The 23,705-nt window shown below is 45.1% G+C and overlaps 1 protein-coding gene across 1 annotated transcript in view; it reads left to right on the top strand.

The window, feature by feature from the left end:
- Positions 1-8,566, top strand: part of atp10a (ATPase phospholipid transporting 10A) — a 41,371-nt gene extending 32,805 nt beyond the window's left edge. Inside the window, exons 17-21 of the mRNA XM_031574508.2 lie at positions 499-699; positions 1,466-1,546; positions 1,772-1,876; positions 3,659-3,846; positions 4,468-8,566. Coding sequence (XP_031430368.1) covers positions 499-699; positions 1,466-1,546; positions 1,772-1,876; positions 3,659-3,846; positions 4,468-5,278 — 1,386 coding nt within the window. The 3' untranslated portion in view covers positions 5,279-8,566. The remainder of the gene's footprint in view (positions 1-498; positions 700-1,465; positions 1,547-1,771; positions 1,877-3,658; positions 3,847-4,467) is intronic.
- The last annotated feature ends 15,139 nt before the right edge of the window (positions 8,567-23,705 follow it).

The raw sequence follows: 23,705 nt of genomic DNA, 5'->3' as shown, positions 1-23,705 counted from the left end.
GAGCGTGCCTCATGGCCGTGGTTACCTACACAAAATACGTGTCGTCACATTTGCATGGATGGTTACCGTATGCAGTGTCAGCCATTTCTGCTGAGGAAGCCATTTTAGCCCCATTTCAGTCTGTAGAAAGCCTGCATTGTTTATACAGGTTGAGTGTTTTGTGTTGCTTTCTGTGATGTCAGCCGTTTTCTTTGTGGAAATGCCTAAGTGGCCTGTTCTCCCAACCCGCGCGTTTATTAATGAAGATCTATTCTTGTGTGGTCTGGAGGCCATCCCACGTGGTAAAGAAGATCCATCTTCATTTATTCATTCGCTCACCTGTACTTTTCTTCTTGTGCCCTCTCTCTCCATCTCTCTCTCCATCTCTCTCTCTCTCTCTCCATCCCTCTCTCTCTATCTCTCTCTCCATCCCTCTCTCTATCCCTCTCTCTATCTCTCCCTCTCTTTCTCTCTCTCTCTCTCTCTCTCTCCATCCCTCGCTCTCCTTTTCTCCTCCAGATGTTTGTGGCGCTCATCTTCTGGTTCCAGTTCTACTGTGGATTCTCCGGGTCGGCCATGATCGATCAGTGGTATCTGATCTTCTTCAACCTGATGTTCTCCGCCTTCCCTCAGCTCATCACCGGCACCCTGGACAAAGACGTGTCAGCTGAGACCCTCCAAGAACTACCTCAGCTCTATATGAGCGGACAGAACTCAGAGGTGCCACAGAATTATGCGGTTTTTTTTTTACTTGTCAGTATGGCTGCTAACTGCACTGTGTGTGTGTTCGCGCTTGTGTGTTTGTGTGTGTGTGTGCTCGTGTGTTTGTGCTTGTGAGTGTTTGTGTGAGCGTGTGTTTGTGTGCTGGCACATGTGTTTGTGTGTGTGCGCTCATGTGTTTGTATGAGTGTGCATATGTTTGTGTGTGTGAGTGTGCATATGTTTGTGTGTGTGAGTGTGCATATGTTTGTGTGTGTGAGTGTGCATATGTTTGTGTGTGTGAGTGTGCATGTGTGTGTGCGTGTGCATATGTTTGTGTGTGTGAGTGCATGTGTTTGTGTGTGTCTGTGTGAGTGTGCATATGTTTGTGAGTGTGAGTTTGTGTGTGTGTGTGAGAGTTTGCATGTGTTTGTGTGTGTCTGTGTGTGTGTATATACCAAGGGAGCCTGAAGAGAAGAACGGAGCCTGGAAAGCTCTATAATTCTGGGCCTAATATAATCAGCAGATCTCTCTGGACTAGCGATACAGAGCTAACATGGCGAAATCGTTTTTTAAATCTTCAGAGAAATGTATTCTATTACGCTCCTGGATCACTCTCGTAGTGTTAGAATTGGCCAATGGTGAGTTATAAAGGTAGAATGCCCTTGCCGTTGGCTCGTCACAAACCATAACCTTATACGGCTCCATTAGAAGGACATGCAAGTACCCTCCACTGAAACATGCAGAGCTTATAAAATGCATGACCATGTATTCTCTCTTTTGACAGGAATATAAGCCATATATGTTCTGGATGAACATGATTGATGCCTTTTATCAAAGCCTAGTCTGTTTCTTCATTCCCTATTTTGTGAGTTTACATTCTTCCTTACTTTGTTATTTGGTACCTATTATGTGTCTGCCACACTTGTTTTAGGTGCTTTGTAGTTAATAAGTAATAGTTAAAAAGCACTTCTATATTAAATATGTATGTATATATGAAGTGGGACCAAATGTTCTCATTGAAACGTTAATAATCATCTAGCAGGCCAGTCATGACCTTTGACCCCGTTAACATTGCCCTGTGCTCTCGTAGGCGTATGCTGACTCCAATGTGGACTTGTTCACGTGGGGGACTCCCATCACCACACTAGCCTTGTTCACCATCTTACTCCACCTGGGCATTGAGACCAAGACATGGGTAAGACTTCACTCTCCGGAGTGTCAAGAATGATTTCAGTGAAGATATAACAGAATAGCAAACGTTCTGAGGTGAATGTATTAGCATAGTTAATGATGGCACTGCTCCCCAATACACCATAACCTGAACTGAAGGATTTCATGGCCTCTGATTTTTCAGAGCTGGTGTTAAAACGTTGCTCTACATTGTCACAACGTGTCTGACCACACTGCTATCCTAGCACCTGCAGTCATCTTATAGGATGTGTACTGTTGAGGTAGAGGTGTCTATCCCACTCACAGTAAAGCTACTCAATAATGGGGCTCCTGGCTCCGGGCCTGTCGTGCGGAAGAGTGTGAGAAACCCACGGATATTTATGCATTAAGCCTGGCTGATTAGTTCGAACCGGAGGACTCCGTGGCATCAGAGGCGATATATCAGCGGTGGCGCTCAGCACTGCCACCGCGTGCGTTACTTTGCTCCCGCAGCGGTATTTCACATGCCCGTCCGACACGGATGGAGTAGCCGTGGAATAACTGTTGGCTTGTCTTCACCCCAAATCTCTCTCTCACTCACTCACTTACTCTCTCTCACACACACGCACACACACACACACACACACACACACACACACGCACGCACGCACGCACACGCACGCACGCACACACACACACGCACGCGCGTTTCACAGGTAAGCGTGTGTATGGCTCCCCGCGACCTGCTCAGATGGTCCCGGTTACGAGGCTGTGGAGATTTACGAGACCCGACTGGATTAGTGCTCTTTCCATGACGGCGGGGCTGTAAATTTTCGCCTGTCAGGTTTGGCACATGAAAAATGTCCTTTACGCCAGCTGCCTCTTGGCCACAGCAGCTCCCCTTTGTAGAGAGAGAAAGAGAGAGGTGTGGGGCTCCCTCACCAGGTGAACTACTCCAGGTCAGAGTAAGAGTCCCCCTAAGCTGCAACTGGCTGGGGCTGCCACTGGACACACACTAAACACTGATGCGCCGTTATCGCAAGGCACGTCGAACTTCACTATTTTCACGATTTTTAAGAACGTCTCATTGGAGCGTGCACACTGGACGCAAGATGTGAACAGCTCTGCTTCCAGTGTACTTGAGCGCTCGTTGGAACACAAGCGCTAGCCAAAAGGGAGCCGGAGTTTCACCTCAGGACGTCCAAGGTGAACCTCCGCTGGTCAGCCCGCTCTCCCCCCCCTCTCTGTGCGCTGGAGTCTTCAGAGGATGGGTGTGTTTAGGCCAGATTGTTTGGGATGGTTTGGTTAGGTGTTGGCCAAGGCCCCCACCACAGCAGCCGATGGGTGTGCGCCTGACTCCCATACTGCACCTCGGCGCAGTAAATCAGTCCGCTCTTCTCCAAACTAGCCGAGTCTAAAGCCTGGCCTTGCCTAAATGACTGCAACATTTTGGTACTGAACTAAATATGTCTGGTAACACTTGAACCTCTCATAAGAGTGACACTATCTTATCAGAGTCCTATTACATCCTGCTATTAGTCATGACCGTGGATATCCAATGACGTGACGTGGTCTGGTAACCATTATCATTAATTTCCCCGATGTCTCTCGGAACTTATGACTGTTTGATGATAGGGATAGCACAACTGTTCATATCAAATGCTTACGAACAGTTTTCAAAGCTAATGGTCTCCTGATACTGTTATATCACTGGGACCTGATTGAGTTGATCAATCAGGATGTGTTAATGGTTGTGACCTGAATATGAATGTTCATTCTACCCTCTACTTCCATGGCGGTTGCGTGCCCCTCTTCCATCCCCCCCCAGACGTGGATGAACTGGGCCTCCATCATGTTCAGCGTGTCCCTCTTCTTCACGGTGGCCCTGTGCTACAACGCCTCCTGCCCCACCTGCTACGCCCCCTCCAACCCCTACTGGACCATGCAGAGGCTGCTGGGAGATCCTCTGTTCTACCTGCTGTGCATTATAACCCCGTTCACCGCTCTCCTGCCCAGGTATGCTGACCTCAGGATCATTACACGTTCATTAAGTACGCAATCTGTTCATTACTGTCTTTAACGATCTGTATCTGAGTCTCACCGCTCTCTTACCCAAGGACCCACCCAAATATCATTACATATTCATAAACTGTTCATTTCTGTCTTTCGTGATTTGAATGTGTCTTGGGGAAGGGGGGGAGGGGGTCATTATTTTATAGTCCTTCATTATAAGTCATCTTGAAAGTTTTTTTTTTTCTCCAGAGATTTCTCATCTGATACAGACAGTCCTATAGGGTACTTGTATGTTTTAATAAACAATCAGTGTGAATCTCTGAACACCCAGTTTAAGGACTTTTTGTTCTGTGCAGTGCAGTGCAGTGCAGTGCAGTACTGTGATGTGTTCGTGCAGATACTACTCTGTCCTCTGAGCACTCTTAGGGAGTAGCACACAGGGAGCTTGGCAAAGCGTTCACGTTCAGCAGAGGTTACCCTGTGAAGTCCTTGATTCATAACAAGCCAGTGATAACACAGGGCCTCTGAGTGTTTATTCCTGGGAACTTGTGTGTGTTTAGTGTAGCAGAGCAATGCTGTGTTTATGTTTCCTGACGTGTGTGTGTGTGTGTGTGTGTTCCACAGATACTTCTACAGGGCTTGTCAGGGTTCGCTGTTCCCCAGCCCCGTCCAGGTCGGAAGGCAGTTGGACACGCTCCCGACGGAGATACGGAGGAACCTCCTCAGTCTGAACTGGATGAAGGTGGGCTCTCTGGGCTCGCTGTTCGGGCCCCGGCCCTCCTTCTTCCCCTTCTCCGCCTCGTTCCCCAAAGGCTGTGGGCCGAGGTCACAGCAACCTCACTCCACTGCCTCCTCCTCCTCTTCATCTTCCTCCTCCGCTTCTTCGTCCTCCAAGAAACCGGAGGCAACAGGCAGCGCTGTGAACTCTAATGGCCAGGAGACATGGAACAGCTGCCAGGGCTCCAAGCAAACAGTCAAGCAGAGCTCCTGCGCTGGTGTCCAACAGCAGGACCGGGGGCAGCCACACCAGCAGGCCTCAGGCCCTCCACTCCTCCTCTCCTCCTCCTCCCTCTCCTCCTTCTGCCACCCAGGCAGCAAAGGGGATTCTCTGTGCCCCCCCCCGACTGACACCAACACCCTGCCTTACACCAAAGAGCCCAGCAGGCCCGGGGAGCCGCCAGACCCCCCCGCCTTCGAGGAGGTGGAGCAGCTGGCGGACTTCAGGCCGCTGGGTTGGATGACCTCCACCCCGCTGCTGGTGCTGCCACCTCAGCCAGAGGGCGCGGCCAGCGGTGCTCAGGGCGGAGCCCACCGGCGGGACTTTGAGGGCGAGGCCAGCCCCATGCACAGGCTCCTCCCCCAAGAGGGCGGGGCTCACCACGCCCAGAGCTCAGACTGTGAGAAAGAGCACGCCCTCAAAACAACTCTACTCTGATGCATTCTACACTTTTTTTCCCATATTATGCAGATTCCGTTTTGCACGTTAGTTTTCAGAAATTTTTATTCTATTTTTCAGGAGAATTATTTTATAAAAGTTATAGATGGGTACTATACATATATATATATATATGTGTGTATATATATATATACGTTTTATAGGTGTACAAAGTGAAACCAAGTAAGGAGATATTTTGTGAGATTTAGGTTATGCTTCTGTAACTGGAGGGTTTCCATTTGTATGTATGTGTGTGTGTTGTGTTTTTATCGCTGGAATGCCTTGTTTTATTTAAGTCCCATCTCAGAACTAAAGGCGGTGTTTGTTTCTGTAAGAGTCTACGCAGAATCATCCCGTTATCAGTGTGTTCAGATGTGCTTGTTCTGGCTTGGGCTTTGAATCCCACACATGTTTGCAGACCTTGGTTCCCTGTTTGGGTCTAGATAGCGCCCCCTTCAGCTGTTCCTGCTTATCTCTCTCTCTCTCTGTCTCTCTCTCTGTGTCTCTGTCTCTCTCTCTGTCTCTGTAAGAACAGCTGAAGCTCCACCACTGCTAACCCTTTACTTCGTCAGGGCCTCTAAGTGTGCCTTAACCTCCCCATCGTTGACACCAAATTAAAACGGCATAATTTATGTGTGGTTTCTGACACCAGTTTTAGCAGGAAAGCTCAGCTTTAGCGAGCTCCTTTCGCCTGAACTGACTTACTGGGGAGGGAGGGAGCCCGCCCCGTGTTAGGAGCACAAGTACACACAAGAGCTTGGTGATATTCCAGTGAAACTTGAAATTGAATCTAAGGAGCTCGCCAGAGATGCCTGCCTTACCCTGCTGAGCAGGGGAGGGGGAGCCTCAGGGCAGACCAAACTCTTTCTTATTACCCCTAAGGGCTCTCTTAGCATTCACTGATACCAACATTTGGATTGTCTTGTCTTTAATACTTGCTGCTTCCCCCGGTGAGATAATATATATGTATGTATGTATGTATGTATGTGTATTTTAAATAGAGTAAGTAAAGCTATATTGCAGTACAGACAGGTATTGATATATTAGTTATATTCACAGTACTTTCTGTGCAGTAAGCTAGGTTCCATGTCCAGTTGCCATTGTCATTGTAGACTTTATATCTGAACATATGAAACCTATCGGCCCACATGGAGGAGACCAGCGAGACCGGCATTCACACTATTGGGAGTTTTGAAGGGAGTCAAGGATGGTAGTCTTTTACCCTGTGCCACACATTGTTTTTTCCACTCACCATCATGTGTCCTAAAAGTTCATGCTAATTCCATATCCTGTTAGCATGTGTGTAAACTATTCAGTGTCTTTTTTGGGGTGTGTTAGCTCGTTAGCTTGCCACCACTGTTGTTCATGTTCTGAACTATGGTTTAGGATGAAACTTGATTTTACCTGTCCTTAAATCATCTGTTAGCATTAGCATCCCAAAGTAAAGGTTTCCGAACACCACTCTGTCTGGCCATCACCATTTCATCTGTTATTTTTTTATAAAACAACATAAATATTATTGTGCGTTTTAACAGTGCTTTTTTGGTCGCTAACCCTCAAAATATGTAGCCCTCAACTCAGAACGGAGGTGGGATCATTTGGCCTTTGAGGATTTCACAAGTGAACACTGTCAAAAATGGAGCGTAGGGGCAGTGATGGTGCTATGTATCACGTTGTTAAGAGGGAGAAATTGAATTATGAGTGAAATGCATGCACACTCAAAAATGACTTGCAGGACAGAAAAGTCGTTTGTTTGTACGAGATGTTCAGCATTTCAGCTTTTCACATTTCATTTCAGCCAGGTGGAGGTGCACGTTTCTTTTTTCTTTTCCTTTTTTGTTATCGATTGCTAAATATTTATTCTCGTAACGTCTGAGCTGGGAAAAGTCAGTTGCCAAATCTATGTTATCCATTGTTATAGAATTTGCACAGTGTTGAACATCAGCAGGGCAATGCTTCAAAGTTAGATTTCAATGTACTCATTTTGTACACCTTTTTTTTGTCTTTGAATCCAAAGGACCACCATCTTTTAATGTTCTTTAAGAGTCTCTATGATGACTCCGAAGGGATTCAATACCAAAGATATTCCTTCTCATCTCTCTGACCTTTGTGTTCCTCTTAAACATGTTCATGTTGAACCTGTAAAAACTCAGTGGCTTGTTCTAAAATCATTCCATGTTTATCAGTAAGGAAAAGGTCGAAGGTCACTGCCGTGCCTTTGGTTGTCCTCGACCCTCACAGACGAATATGCCACGCCCACATGGATGATTGACAGGCTGACGTTGCATTCTGGGATGGGAGCATTTTAAGCCGTTGCGCATTTGCCAGGCCTCTGTGTTTCTGTCAAGTCTGACCGAATGCCTAACGAATCTTGGCATGTTCAGACATCTTGAGCACTAACCAAAAAGTTGTTATATTTTGATAGACGTTCCTGGAGAAACCTGGCCAGCTATCTGTGTTCACAGTGCACACGAGCCAAACTAGCAGGCCCTCTGAAGGTGTGTGTGTGTGTGTGTGTGTGTGTGTGCACTGCCGTCAGCAGGTCCACAACGTAACATCACGTGCCTTAAACACTGGACGCAAAAAAAGCCTTAAAGTCCTTTTACCTTTTGACTGGATCGTAAAAAATCAATAAATGCAATTGATTACATATGAGACCTGAAAGTGCATTATTCAGCTGTATTTCTGTATGTTTGTGGCGAGGGGTTGGCATTTGTCCACTCTCTGCTGTCCCAGATTCCAGGTCTGTCGGTGCCTGGCTGGGCTTCCCATGATTTTAACACAAATCAGTCACTGATGCGTTCCAAAGCTACTGCTCTCACTCACACATGATGGGCTGTTCTCACAGGAATATTAATTATTTCTTCTTCTCTCACACACACTCACACTCTCTCTCTCTCCGTCTGTCTGTGTCTTTCTCTCTGTCTTGCTTTCTCTCTCCTCCTTCAATTGCATTTGAATTAAGAGAGTATGAGTGTGTGTTTTGTTTAGTGGTTGTTCAAATTTACACAGTTTGCTGGGGTTTTTTCCCCTCCCTTTCCCATATCCAAACTAAGTTTTGAGGTCTTTATACTGTATTGGTCTTGCTCACTGTTTACAGAGATTTAATGTTTCGCCCTTTTTTTGCCTTTCTTTCTTTTTTGGCCGTCATTTGTTGGGAAGCACTCATTTTGAACCGCTGTGTCACCCTGGGTCTGGAAGTAATGTATTCATTACGACTGTGCTGTTGTCTCCTGTCAAGAACAATTCTTTCATTTGTTTCTTAAATTAAATAAATTGATGAGAATACATCACTTCGCGTTTCCTTCTTGAGCATGAGGTCTTTGTCACATGCTTTTTCATGATGCATCCAGTCGCATCAGTTGTTCTTGCAAAGCTCTTGTAGTGTAACAGAAATAGGCAGTGGAGTTGTGACTAATGAAACAGTGCTAATGGAATTACTTTACCCTGGCGAGTTGTGAGTGGGTGTAGGGGATGTGTGTGGGGTTGGCAAGGGGGTGTAGGGGATGTGTGTGTGTGTGTGTGTGTGTGGGGGGGGGGTTGGCATGGGCTGCTGCTGTTAACCATGAAGGGTACAGCTGGGGGTTCCTCTGGGGAGACCAGAGCCCAACTGGCAGAAGAGTGGGGCATATGGGCACTGCACTGCAGCTTCATAAGGGGTCCCAGTTGCATGAAGCGTGTCTCTGTGTGTGTGTGTGTGCGTGTTTGTGATTCTGTGTGTTTGGTTGTGTGTGAGTGTGAAATATTTTCTCTGCCTCACAAAATCCCGTGTGTTTTATAATTTTTCAAGGTTCACCGATGCTGCAAAGAGAGTTTTCTTTTTTTCTTTTTTTTGTTTGTTTTTTAAACTCTCAAGTGCTGTGTACTTTCCAGATGAGGAACAGGCATCACGATGTCCAGGTTTGTGGGATTTCCACTCCAATTCAAGAGTGGGAGTTTGGATTGAGCGGCTCAGTAACAAATATGATTATGACACACTTCAGCCAATGTTCTATCATCTCTATAAAGGCCAGAAATAGTGGATGTTTGTCTAGCACAAGGCCAAAGGGAAACTAGATCCAACAAGACTGCGTGATGGAGCAGACTGTCCGCCTCCTTGGCCTCGTAGACCTGCAAACACATACACGAACACACGAGTGACACTGGATCGTTCTTAGCTTTCCCACTGTACCACTGACTAACAGAAAACCCGAACCTTGCTCTGTCTCCCGTTGCTATTTTCGCACAGCTAATATTTCTACTCTCCCCAGAGATGACCCAAAGAATTTGTCTTGCATTGTCCCCAGAAAACACCTAGCTCTTCACTTTTCCTCCTTAAGAGGAAGGAGTGTGTGTGTGTGTGTGTGTGTGTGTGTGTGTGGGGGGGGGGGGGGGTGAAAGTGCTTAAATATGATTGGGGTGGGGAAGACGGATGATCTTTGGTCCTCTGTGTCAGTGGTTGGTCTTTGTGAGGTGTGTTTAGCATCTGCGGTCCTTTGGCAGCACGAGCCAAACGGCGGAGAGGTTATTAATGAATTTCCTTTAAGGCGCGGCGGGTGGGAGAGGGGGAGGCGTGTGAAGAGTGCGGACGACTCTGCTGATGCTGCTCTCCTCTCCGCTCCGCTCCTCTTCTCTCCTCTGCTCTGCTCTGCTCCGGCCCAGCTTGGCTCGGGAATGGGAAAATTACTGACCGGCGCTGCACTTTTCAAAAACTTCCTTCATCTTGACACGGGAGATAATGATCTTCCTCCCTGGGTGCTCTCTCTCTCTCTCTCCCTCCCTTCCCCTCTCTCGGCAAGGTGCCGAGCAGGCCCAAAGCCAATCTCTCCTTGCCCCATTCTCTGCCTTTTCCCTCATTCTCTTGCCCCATTATTTTCATTTGCCCCACTCTCTTACCCCACTCTCCCCCCAGACCCTCTGTGACCTCCTGTCTCCTCCTCCTCTTGTGAAGTGGTCATTTTACTCCTTCACACAGTCATCTCAGAATCTTTCTGTAGAAAGTGAAGAAGGGCTTGGATTTAGTTGAGTCTTATTACAATTTAATATGGATGCAACAAAACTGCAGTAACACAATTTTACTTTTGTTTTTAGTGAATTGGATTTATGCTTTGTGCCTCAGGATATTTACAGTATGAGCATTTATTTCTGAATATACCACATCTCAGCGCACACACACACACACACACACACACACACTCATACACACACCACATCTCAGTCTCTCCTGACAGCAGGGCATGAAAGTTTAATGTGCCAAAATGGAACTGATGCAAATGTATGTATTATTGCACTGTACATTGTGATGTCATGTCATTTTTTACATGCAGAAGCACACACACACACACACTCTCCACCTTTATCCCTCTTGTTCTCCATTCATCACTCGCTCTCTTCCCACCTCAGTCTCTGAAATCTTTAGTTTATAGTTTAAATGTCAGATTATACACTGACATTCTCCCGTGAAAGGGCCAATGAAGCATTTTAAAGGGCTATTTTCCATATTCACGGCGAGGCTTCCTTTACCATGAAAACATCAGGGGAAGAGAAAGGAAACCTCCCCATCACTTTTTATGGGCTGAAATCAGGACGTTTTCAATTTCCTCAAGATGCCTCATAAAAATGCCAGGGCTGTGTCTGCTGCTTGTCTGAGGCACATTGGGATGGCAGACATGTTGATGTGTTGATGTCTGACCTGCTCCTCAATGATACTCTCAGCTGTCAGACAGAAGGACACGAGATAGACACCAACGAGACACTGATCACCTGAAGGCCTCTGTTTCTGTGGAGAGGCAGGGCTTTATATATATATATATATATATATATATATATATATAACTGCCTAAATCACCAGGCTTTGGTGGTCATTTAAAAGAAAGAAGACATTTTAAAAATGTTCTGCTTTCCGTTCTCCAGGACCCCAGTCCCCTTATTGTGTTCGTATGGAGGAGAGTGGCAGTGATTTAAGGAAGCTTTCCCGGTCATAGAGGCTCTGCCCAGGGCCGGAATGGGGCCACTTTTCAGCCCGGGAATTTTAGGCCCAAGACCGGCCCACTTTTTCCATGGTAGTGGAAATTGGATAAATGAAGCAACAGTTCAGCTCTTACTATCCTGTAGTTTTTTTTTTATTAATACCATGGTTCAACAAATAATGTAAAGGTTAAATAATAATCCACTTAAGCTGAGAAGTTAACAAAAAATATTCCACTATTCCACAAGGATAGGTTGATAAATTAACAAAAGCAGAAATAAATAAATAAAGCATTTGAAACGTATCCCACTCTTCAACAAAGAGGCATATTGAACTAATGTTTACAGTTCAACTCACAGTACAGTATACAGTTACATTGCGAATAGCACCAACAGCATCTACAGCATCAGTAACCGCCTAAGCAGTGAACTGGTTTCAGCCACTTTATCTATAACTGTGTCGTTGCTTATAGACATGAGGATTTCCTTCTCTGTGCACATTAACATGAAAGCCTCCAAGTTGTCCTGACTCAATGAGCTTCATAGCCTATTCTTCACAAATGTTAAGGTTGAGAAGCTTCACTCACATGCAACCTGTGTGATGGACAAAGTCAACAGACACTTATATGCTAACCCAATGACATGATAAGCATCTGTGAGGAGGTTGTACTGTGAGAGTATTAAATGGACACAAATGGCACAGTTTTTGCAGGAGGAACAGGTCCTGCTTTCAAGATCCATCTCTGGTTCTTCCATTTGGTAGTCCGCCACTATCCTCCTGACCTTCCTGTGCCACCTCACTACATGCCCTGACAGTATAACCTTCAAGAGAGGACTTTTTCAGTCTGGTATGCCAGGCTAGACAGCTCAGTTTGTAATGTGCTAACAGTAGCTCTGTCATCAAACGTAAGATAGACATTTGCTGCTCAGAAGCTACAAAGAAAAATTAAGAGTCATTTTACAAACACAGATCAAGTTTGAGTTTTGTTATCAATATTTGCATAATATTTGCAAAGTCTATGGATCGCCATATATTGGGTGATATAAAAAGACTAATATTTTAATTTAATTTAATTTAATTTAATATTTTGCTTGCAAATAGGTTGACAACGCTACAACGATATTAACCAACGCTACAACGTTAGCCGAATAGTTACATTGCTAATCATTAGGTCTATGTCTCTCTTTACCAGTTGCCACTTGTGTTTGTCCTCTTGAAAATAAATCGGTAAGCTTGGCACATTTGGCAGCATCCTCCTCCAATGCCTTTCTTTTTTTCAACCTGGCTTCTTCAGCCCCTCCTGGCCTCTTCCTCCCATCCATCCTCCCTGACGCGTATCGTTGTGGTAGCCTGTCTGAGAAAACTTTTTGGAAAAGACGGGCTATGGACCCAACCAACTCTATTTGGGAGGGGAGAACTTCCTAGCATGGCGAAACCCATGCAGAGGCTGCGGTGTCAGAATGCAGAACGTGTGTAGCCTACTTTAAGAGAAGATGGACTAACGTGACAAATGTCAAAAAATAAAATTCTCGACCGGGCCAGAAGTGAAGCGGCCCACCGGGAACTCTCCCGATTCTCCCGATTACCCACCCCGGGCCTGGCTCTGCCCAGGGATAAAGTGTCTTCCTCTGAGGGAGATGGGAGACAGAGGACCACATTCACTTAATGCTGGCCTGCAGAGAGAGAGAGAGAGAGAGAGGGAGCGAGAGAGAGAGGCCCACATTCACTTAACGCTGGCTTGCAGAGAGAGGGGACCACATTCACTTAACGCTGGCTTGCAGAGAGAGAGGACCACATTCACTTAACGCTGGCCTGCAGACAGAGAGAGAGAGAGAGAGGACCACATTCACTTAACGCTGGCCTGCAGACAGAGAGAGAGAGAGAGAGAGAGGGGTGACTGGGGATTTCAGGAGGGAGGGTCTGTCTTTGTAATGTCAACTTTAATTTCAGCTCTCCAGCCCCCTCAGCCCTTCACCATATGATTTGTCTTTACCTTCTCTCCCACTCACTCACTCACTCACACACACACACACACACACACACACACACACACACACACACACACACACACACACACACATACACACATATTCACGCACACACACATCGTCTCCCTCTCTCTCTATTCAATTCAATAAGCTTCACCATATTGTTTCTCTCTCTCTCTCGTCACACCTGCCCCCCACTGATTTGATCTCACCGTGTTTAATCTGGCCATTATTGCAACGGAACAACTTCAAAGTGTGATAATACTCACGGCTGCTCTTAAGCGTGGAGAGAGGACAAGCTCATTAGCCCGTGATCAGAGGAGGAGATGGCTGGCAGAGGAGACAGCCATGCCTCTGGTCTCTTCTGGAAAGTGTGTCTTGTCTTCCTCATTACCCTCACAAGGCTCGGATGCTGTCTTTAATTGCATCAGTAACCCCAGCAACACCCCCCACTCTCTCCTGATTCTATGGCCTGCTTCCAGGAATCACTTAACAAAGATGAGGAAACATGGCCTTTTTCTATTCTCTCTCTTTCTCTCTCTCTCTTTTTAAAGCACACACACCCCTGTCCCGCCAGTGACCTTCATCTGCCCTCTCTGTTCTACATGGGAGAGCGGCAGAGGAGAGCATTTGCATTTCGGTCTGGGATAGCTTGGAAGGTTGGGCCATGTTGCTGGTGGGTCTGTCGGATGCCATGATGGATGTTGGACACCGCTGCTCATGGTAAGACATTGCATGCGTGTGGAACTGGAGCCATTTCAGTTGGGCACAGTGTCTCAGTGATGATTGGGGCTGTGTGTGTTCTGTGAACTGGCCGCGTGATCTCTAGCGAGTCCACAAACTGCCAGCCCCCCCCCCCCCCCCCCCTGTAGTACACCACATCAAGTACTCATCCAACACACCAAGCCAATCTCACACTGAGAGATAAATGTCAACAACTCTTTCCTTCGTCGAATTGATTAATTTGTCATGGCTTTGCTTCAGTTTCACCTACTCTTCACGTCTTTTTTTCCCCCCCTGTCAGCACTCTACCTGGTGTAAATATAGAAGGCCATTTGCCAACAGATCCCAATCATGCTTCACAACACACACACTCTTTGTAACCCCCCCCCCCACACACACACACACACACACACACACACCAACTCTGCTGTCAGATCCTATCAGATAAGGCCAGGCTGTACCGTGTGAAACATGCCTTTTCAGATGCAGCACCTGCGCTGGCAATCACTCCTTTCATGCAGCTCGTGTTCTCTTTTTTTCCTTCCTGATGCTGGGCTTTGCCAGACATGCAGGTCTTTGTTAGATCAGCTGATTTTTTTTTTCTTTTCTGCTCTCCAACTCTTTTAATAATTGAAGCGCTACATGACCCCGAGCAGCTGGGGTCGCCGTGTGACAGGAGTCGCGCTGTAAAATGTAAATGATCAAGCCAGCGCCCGTCCTGTGCACTGAGGTACGGAACAGAACGGAACATCATGGAATGTTGCAAAAACCTCAGCTCCTCAGCTCAGACCTCTGTGGACTGAAGGTGGTGGTGGGGGGATGGGGGGGGGGGGGGTTGGTCTCTGTGAAGTTGTTTTATGGTATTTATGTGGGGGCAGTTTTTCGACTCGTTGAATATGCTGTAATCAGCAGATCTAAAGTCATGACTGTGAAGCCTCCCCTTGGCCCTCCCTTTTCTGTGTTGGAGGGGAGGGCAAGATTTAGGGCCTCTCCTCTGGACAGTCAAGGGAGAATTGAGCTTTGAATGGGTCTCAGGTGATCAAAACACGGGTAGGTGTTAGATGAATCATCCAAGGAGTCCTGTGCGCATGGTTCTTGATTCCTGTGTCGGCGTGCCATCCCTGTTTTGTAGAATGTCTATGCTGTTTCTGCAGTTCTGCAGTGTATGCATCACTTGTCATTACCTCTGTCTCCCATTAAGAAAACCTCATTTGCTCGACATTAACTGCATTTAGCACAGGAAGCGATACACTTAGCTCGTGGAATTGTGTTAAGACAAGCTCTGGAGAGAAACTCTCTGACAGAACCGATCATCAAGCCTCTGTTGATCTGTTTCGCGGGGAGCCTGTGCAGGAGCGTTCCTTCAGTCTCTCGGTCGCACACCCTTCAGATGGATGTCCTCAAGACCAGGACACGGGCGCCAGCTTGCGAAACGCGTCGTTACATTTCAGGGCGATGCCTTTGAACGTGGTGTTGGCGTCTGCCCAGGTTTCCCCACCCCCGCCCCCCCGGGCGCTCCCACGGGTCTCATCCGGAGGTGCCCTCCACTCCCCTGCGCTCCATCATATGGTTTGTCAAAGTTAAAGTACCATTGCGCTGGAACATCTGTCAGTGTTTATGTTATGAAAACAACACAGTATCGCTACACTGATGAGACACATGTGACATTTCTGAGCCAAACCTGGTCCCCAAACAACACTCACGACAACACACACAAATACACACACACACACACACAAACATGCATACATGCAAACGCACAGCACACAGAGACACACATACACATACAGATCAGGATGATGGCGGATGAACTGCAGTGATACACACACACACACACACACACGCCTGCTTTTCGCCCTCTCTCAGCATAAACACTGCTGGCTGGCCCTGGGCTCGAGGGCTTATGGGTATTAAGTGATAAAATAATTGTTGTGTTTTGAATGCATTTAGCAGGGAGAGGAATGTGGGCAACAGCGAGAAAAAAAATATATCGACGCAAATCATAAAGAAAAATTTGCTCCATTAAAGCCTGTTCTTCTTGGACAAACACCAGGAGGAAGATCTAGATCTGTGAGAATACAGGGACTCCCAGTGTTCAAAGGGGAAATTACACAGGCTTACACAACCTGCATGCACTATATGGGTTATAACTGTTTTTATACTAATAAGATTCATATTAGTTCATTTCAAGTACAGTTGCTGTTTGGCCAGCTGCTTGTCATGTAGGAAAAAGTGCTCATCTGCTTTGCTCATCTGAACATTGAGTGCTTAAACCAATATGATGTTTTTATTATCATAATTACAACAATAACAATTATTAATCCATGAATCAAAACCCTGACCGTAACACTTACCTTAACCTCAAGATATGAATCTGCTCTGCTACTTTGTTAAGATGAAAACAAAAGTAGTAAAACAATCAAACTGTTGGGCAGGAGAAATTTGACAGTTGAGCTCTGGGGTAACTTTGAAACATCTACACACAGATGGTCAAGTGGAGATTTTGTAATTTTACCAGCAAATCCCCAAATAGTTAGTGTATGTCTTGATGTATCCTATCATTGTGTGTGTTAGTGTGAATACTCTTTAAAGTTGTGGTGCACATTTCCCTACAATGTGAATGATAACTTTTTTTTTGCCTCAGTAACTTTTAAAATACTTAACCATGACATGTATATACCACCCATACAATTACCAGTTTAACTATCATGGGAATAAAGAAATCTTACATTGTACCTAATTAACAGGTTTACCCTCAGAGGGGGCCTGTAAGGTGGGGTATGCACAGTATGAGATGAGAAGTGGGGTAATTGTAGCCAGAGGGTGACGTGGTCCCTTAAATCTCACATATTATAAAATACATTTCCTTTAGTGTCACTTTGAAATCATACCTACATAATTTCATAGGCAATAGTATACACAATCCGATTACTTCATATGTTTTTAAACTATTATACGACGTGTACACAATCACACAAGATCACAAAACAGCTGAGCAATTCTGTTTTTTTCAAGTATGTATCTGAGTGACACTCAGCAGCTAGAATATTACTAGCGCTGTGAAACGTCAAGAGTGCATAGTGAGTGCATAGTGTGATTGCATAGTCAGTTGGTAGTCCATTCATATGAAAGTTAATGTATGCAGCAGAGGGCAGGCAGGGTCTACATTTACAGTGGCAACACAGTTTACAGCATCAGACTATTGATATCTTAGTTTTAAGACAGCTGACCACAGGCTCTCCTGTCGGCCTGCACACTGCACACAAAAGGTTTTCTGGACCGATTTCTCCCCCCGTAAAGTTTTCCCATTAAGGCTGAGAAAGACGGTGCAGGAGCATGGCACCCGTCCAAGATTTAAATGAATCGTGGGGGGATGTAGAGGCGGCGGGTGATTTGATTGATGAGCGGTTGTTCGTCAATGCCATTTAACCAGATTCTAAAGCTGATGAAGAGGAAAGGCATGACGAATGAGCTGTCACGCGGACGCCGCCACCACCACCGACACTGCCGCTGCTACCACGGCGTCTGATCTTTTTAAGGGGGTTTAGCCCACGCCGAGGTCTGCCCACTGGTTTTTCCAGCAGCAGCGGAAGAAGCAGAGAAGGTGAAGGAGCGCTCTCTTTCTCTCTCTGCCATTTACCACCACAAACAAACACACAAACAAACAAACGAATAAACAACCCTGACCTCTGGCTTAGAATGAATCGGCCACAGAGCGCTGCTTGAAGGCATTGAATCTGCCGTGACCTTTATTTCTGTTTGTGTGAAGAAGTCTTGTTGTGTTTGATTTTCAGATTTCATTTGTTGCATCCAGATTATTTCAGTATGTGGGGGAAAAAAAACAAATTCCCGATAAGCAATGCATCACACTGGAGTCAGACTAATAAAACAACTATTTTGGCCTTCGGAGCCAGGAATATGGGGCTTTTTTGGCTCTTTTTTGGCTCTCTTTTATCCTGTGACCTTGTCCTCTTTCTGAAGCGATAATTTACATACTGTGTTACAGCCACTCCACTAAATCTCCCCAAGGACTCCATCTCGCAGTGAGAACGCATAGCATTGGCCTCCCGGGCTGATACCTGAGGTGATTGAGAAAGCAATGCCGCGCCGTGGCCTCATCTCTGGCTGACGACCCTGAGCTCTGTGAAAGATGTTTAGACAGTATTCCCAGCCCATGTTTGGAGTAAGAGAATACATGCACAATACAGAGACTAATACATTTTTACAATATTATTCTTCATTGGGATTCTACCTTTCCGTTGAAAGAATGCATGTGTTCAAAAACTTTAAAACCCCCTCAGTGTCACAGAGTAAATTAGCAGGTAGCAAACCTGCCAGCCCCATAGATTTCTAGGTCATTTCCTCTGGTTAACACCCACTGTCAGCATATGCCACACTTATAATCTTATTTGCAAACACATGGCCCAGGTTTATTTGCCATCCCACAGCTCATGTCAAACAGACTGTTGTTCCACAATGATTAAAACCTTTTAATTGCAGTCTGTTAAAAAGTGCTGTCATCAATTTGACACTGAGGATGCCTAATAGAGAGCATTAGAAAAAAATGCATATCATTTATACCATGAGCATACAATTTTATCTGACATTACAGGACAATATATCTGATTTCACCAGGGGACTGACTGCAGGATAAGTCCACTCAGTACAAGGCTGCAATCCCGTGCATTCCCCTTTTATCACCAAATCCATCTTTAGTTATGACTCAGGCATCTCCCTGTGACAGCTGCGAACCTTCATAATTTTGGGTTTTTACCACACTGTTAAATATCTCAGCTGAAAAGGTCAGTCAAACTAATGCATTATAATGAATGACCATATGAGAAATAGAACCGGCCTCACTCTTCACTTAAAGGTCAACAGCAACAAACTTTGGTATAGATGTGTGAAAGGGGAGGGAGGGGTTTGGGGAGGGGGGCTTTGAGGGCAGCAGCACAAATCTGACCCGCGTCTGGCTCAGATCTGGCCCACAGTCATCTACTGCCAGGGGGCTGAATGTGGGCTGTCCTTCCGGAGCAACTCAGAGGCGAGAGTGAGGCACACGCTGGCATATGCTGGGCCTGTTCAGCAGCTGGAGTTCTCCGTGAGCTGAGTCCTCTGCAGTGTCTCCGTGAGCCGAGTCCTCTGCAGTGTCTTCTTCCTCTCTAGTTCTGCTGCCAGACACTCTCCTGCGTCTCCTCCACTGCGTCCCAGAAGGGCGTAAGTGAACCGCGGGTAGGTGTCTGGGCTGTTGTAAACACTTGGAATTCATTTGCACTGTTCATGGGAGACATGAGGGCCGGGGCTGAGCACGTCTTCCACAGGGTTCAAGGGCAGGATGTGATGGAAGGGAGCGCTCGCTCACTCACTTCAACCCAACTGCAATTATTTACGTGTGAAATCTGAAGGGAGAAAAAAAGAGTTTTACAAAAACTCTCTCAATTATTTGTACCCAACAGGTTCTGTACCTAGCGGGCATATCGCTAGCTTGGTGAAGATGAATGCATAGAATTTGATGAAGTAGATTCATGAGAGTGATATGATAATGATGACTGTCCTCTAGAACAACAGGGAGCACATAACCCAAAGCCACTGCCTGGCCTTGACTGCATGACTCTGTCATCACATCAACAGTCTCTTCCTGACATCATATCCTCATTAATTCCCAGTCTTGCCAAACATTCTCCCCTTCTGCTCACTACAGCATCCCTGAAAGATGCCAGCAGTTCCCAGGTGTCAGATCCCAGGTATACAATTTACAATTGTAAATACTTGGATGCAATTCAATTGCAAAGTTCATAGGACAGGTGAAAGCCGAGGCTGGCTAGGTGTGCCGCAGAGGCTTTGTAATTCTCTTCGTTGATGGGCATGATGCAAGGGGGAGCTCATTCCACGACCCCAACCCCCCAGCGTCTCCATCTAGTTCATGGCCAGTTTGGTGAAGATGAATACAGGTAATTTGGTGGCGTACGTTCAGGAGAGTGACAATCTAGGGGAGCAGAGGAACGATTTACATTCTAAAGAGCCAGGTCAATCAATCGAATCAATTTCTAAAAAACGTGCTTCTCTGTCATTTTGGATGAGGCCTGTTTAATTGGATTTTAAATTACCTCCGGTCTGATCTGAATATTCATGATCCTGGAAGGCGAGGCTGACTTAAATATCAGTGGATACACGATTGCACACATGTGCACACACATCTTTTCTCTCTCTCTCTCTCACACAAACACACACACACACACACACACACACACATACACACACACACACACACACACACACACACATACACAGACACACACACATGTACACAAACACACACAGTCACACTCACACAATTACAATTAACAGTTTGTTATTGCTGGCCAAGGAAATTACTTTTGTGTGGGTTGGAATCACAAAGGCGCTCAGAACCTGTCATGAAACCTAATGCTGCTCCTCTGCTGTCTCCACTTTGCCTTTCCAGAAGCCACATTCACAATACAGGAGATATTTAGAAGGCTGCGATTGGTCACCAGGTGAGATTCTCTCACTCATAGAATATGGCTAGAATAATAACACGGAGGGGAGGGTTTTAAGATGATTTTGAGGCCCCCAGATGAGCTTTTATTGGTTTTACCTGTCTATTTTTAAATCAAAGGGTAATCAAGCTTTTACGGTTATTGGTCCTAAACTATTGAATAGCCTTCCATTATATGTGAGATCGGCCGCCTGCTTGGACACTTGTAATACCAGATGGAAAACTCACTATTACACACCGGCCTTCCCAGGTTTGTCCCTGGGATGCAATCTTTCAGCTATATTTAGTCCAGTCTGGGATCAGGCTTTTATTGGCGCTCTCAGCCAGTCTGAGGTACCTCTATGGTTTTGTCAAGTTTCACGTTGAATTCTAAGTTGTTGTGCTTTTCTTGTGTTTTATTGTTCTGCTCTATTGTCCGTATTTGTGGTTTTATGTATCTGCTTACTTTCCTCTTATCCATTTTCTTATCATTAATTTGCTTCTTTTACTCACATACAGTATATTATTTGTTTCTCTTTTTGCTTCTTTTACTTTTCTTTTTGTGTTATTTGGTCTTGTATTCTTTCACTTGCGGTGCTTTTATACGGCCTGTATGTTTCATCTGTTTTCAGTCTTTTGAAATTGATTCGCCTCAACTGGAAATCACTTTAAATGTGCTGTACAAATAAATCTGACTTGACTAGACTTGACTTGAAACTGTTTTTGTAGCCATTTTGTTTCCCTCATTTCCATGTCTTGAATGTGACTATTGCATTGAGAGCTGTACACTGTGCAAGCAGTCTCTCGATGGGAGAGGCTATTATGAGAACGTTTAAACCCCAAACTCTATATGAGGTGTTCCCTTGTAATATCTGAGCTAATATCACACACTCGCTCTCTCCACAGGCTCCAAGAGCACTGAAATCCAGTGTGTTCATATTGAGTTGAACAGGCCGTGGGAGCTGCAATATACGCTGGTGTGATCCTCTTCAAACGATTTTAATTAGAGGTGCTCTCCCTGCACAGTCTCCACATGGATGGCAGGGGGATTCAATAAGCCCAAGGACTGCTTGACAGAATCCAGGTAATTGTTTTGCCCATGCAGTAACATTGGCAATGCCAACAGCACCTATTCAGCTGAAAATCAAATCAGGTTTTCAACCTGTACAACCTTATCTATTGCGCTGTATCTCCACGGAAATTGGCCAAAATCGCCATGTGGTGCTAGAAAAAAAGCATCTGCAGTATTTGGTCATCCCATTCTAAAGTACAAAAGGAACGGATGATAGATTTGTGAAAGGCATACAACGCATAGAGTGCAATTTTCTGTCCATTGTCTGGAACAATTCATTCTTGAGGCTTAATGTTCTATAGCTAAATGAATGAAACCAGTGCCAGATGTTTTTCACATAACAGAAAAAAATTTCAGAGTGGGTACATGTACGCTAGTGTGAACATTCACCAGGATGTTTTACATGCGTCATTAAGTGAATGGTTATGAATGGTTATGGTTGCTCTGGTTATATGGGGGTTTTTGTTTTTATCAGTATTTCCAAGAGAGTTTTGTTTCACATTGATCTTGAGAAAAGGGTTAAAGGAAAATACACATGCACAGCGTCAAATTGTAGTTTTTATCGGGAATTGAATCATTTGCAGCACTTAAATCAGGCACTGCTTTCACATCCTGCATTGATTTGTTATGAAGCATCATGACCTGTAAACATGACGCCAACACAAACCAGATGTATTGTTGCTGGAAAACAATATACAATGAACCTGCTCCAATAATAAATCAAACTCGAAGATGCACTCAAAAGCAAAACAGAACACTGTATTTATTTTCAACCAAGCTGTATGAAACAGGACCTTTCATTTTTCAGGATCTGACAACTAATCACCATTCTAAAGAATACTTAAAATACAAAAAACATGTCCAAAAATAAAAAAAATAAATGTACGCATATATGTTTGAATGTTAACATGAGACGCTTTAAAGAAACGGTTGCGCTGCAGTTGTTTGATTTGGATTCGCCGAGCCTCTTCCATCTCGAGAGCCTTAACTGAATTGTGAAGTGAAGTGCAATGCCAAACCTTGTTGACTCGGGGCTAACCAGCTGTCTATATTCATGAGATCCTGATTCTTCACAGCTGGCCTGGCCCACATCTTCCCGAACACAGACACCTTTTTCTATTATGCAGCTTTGCCACAGGTTCAGTGCTACTGAAAAAAAAAAATGAATACTAATATTTTTTTTTAAAACAGCTAAGCTCTTTAGCATCTTACCCATGCAAAATAACATAAGCAAGCACACAAGCTGATGTTGGTATCAGCCGAGCACACGATCCCAACATGAGATCTTATGAATGTAAAAGACTGTTGTAAGTGACCACATGTGAAGGGAATGTAAATGACTGCCTATGCAGGACATGCCTATATGCAGTGCTGGGTGAGGGGGGGGGGGGGGGGGGGGGGGGGGGGAGGAGCTGATGGACACTGAACAGCAGGAGCCAGTGAACTGATTTCTGCTAGCTGATCATTGAAGACTTGAAGACTCAGTGCTCTGCCTCTATGAGTGCAGCTTCTTGAAGGCTAGGACATGCAGTGGCATATTAAACAGGCTCCGTTGCTCACATCAGATTTGGAGCGGTGATTCGTTGAAATGCAAATAGAAACACCTACATATTGGACCAAGGCTAAAAAGATCCATCTCTTTTCAGATGCATGGTTGCATTTTATAGAGGTTGATATTTATTTAAAATGAATATAAATACAGTCCTATTTTGTAAGACATGATGAATGGTTTAGATCAGACCCTCTCACTTATGATAACTACCTGACCTTTAAAAGTGAGAGTCAAATATTCGCTACACTGTATTGACAGATGATACAGTACCAGCAGGTGGCAGGCCTCATACATTATTGGGGACAAAGGGAAGCTTGGTTGGATAGTTTTATTCTCATTTTAGTTTGTTGGAGGATGCGTGATGCATCGTATTTATTAAAGACTAATCAACTCTTCGACGTGTGGAAAAACCTGCCACCTGCTGGTATGGTATAATCTGTCAATTCAGTGTCATGAATGTTTGAATTACAAAAAAAAAAGTTTCAAAATCTGAAGGAAATATTTGTATTTTGTATGAACAACTTTTTCATTCGTCAACTCTTTCTGCTTCACTTACGAGACTTATCGACGAGCCTATTCAGACAATGTCTTCCATACAGTGGCTACATGGTGAACGAATTGTTGTTTATATCCTAATTATAACCCACTA

This window comes from Clupea harengus, chromosome 10 (assembly GCF_900700415.2).
Source record: "Clupea harengus chromosome 10, Ch_v2.0.2, whole genome shotgun sequence".
NCBI classification, from domain to species: Eukaryota; Metazoa; Chordata; class Actinopteri; order Clupeiformes; family Clupeidae; genus Clupea; species Clupea harengus.
This window is presented reverse-complemented; position numbering and strand designations above follow the sequence as displayed.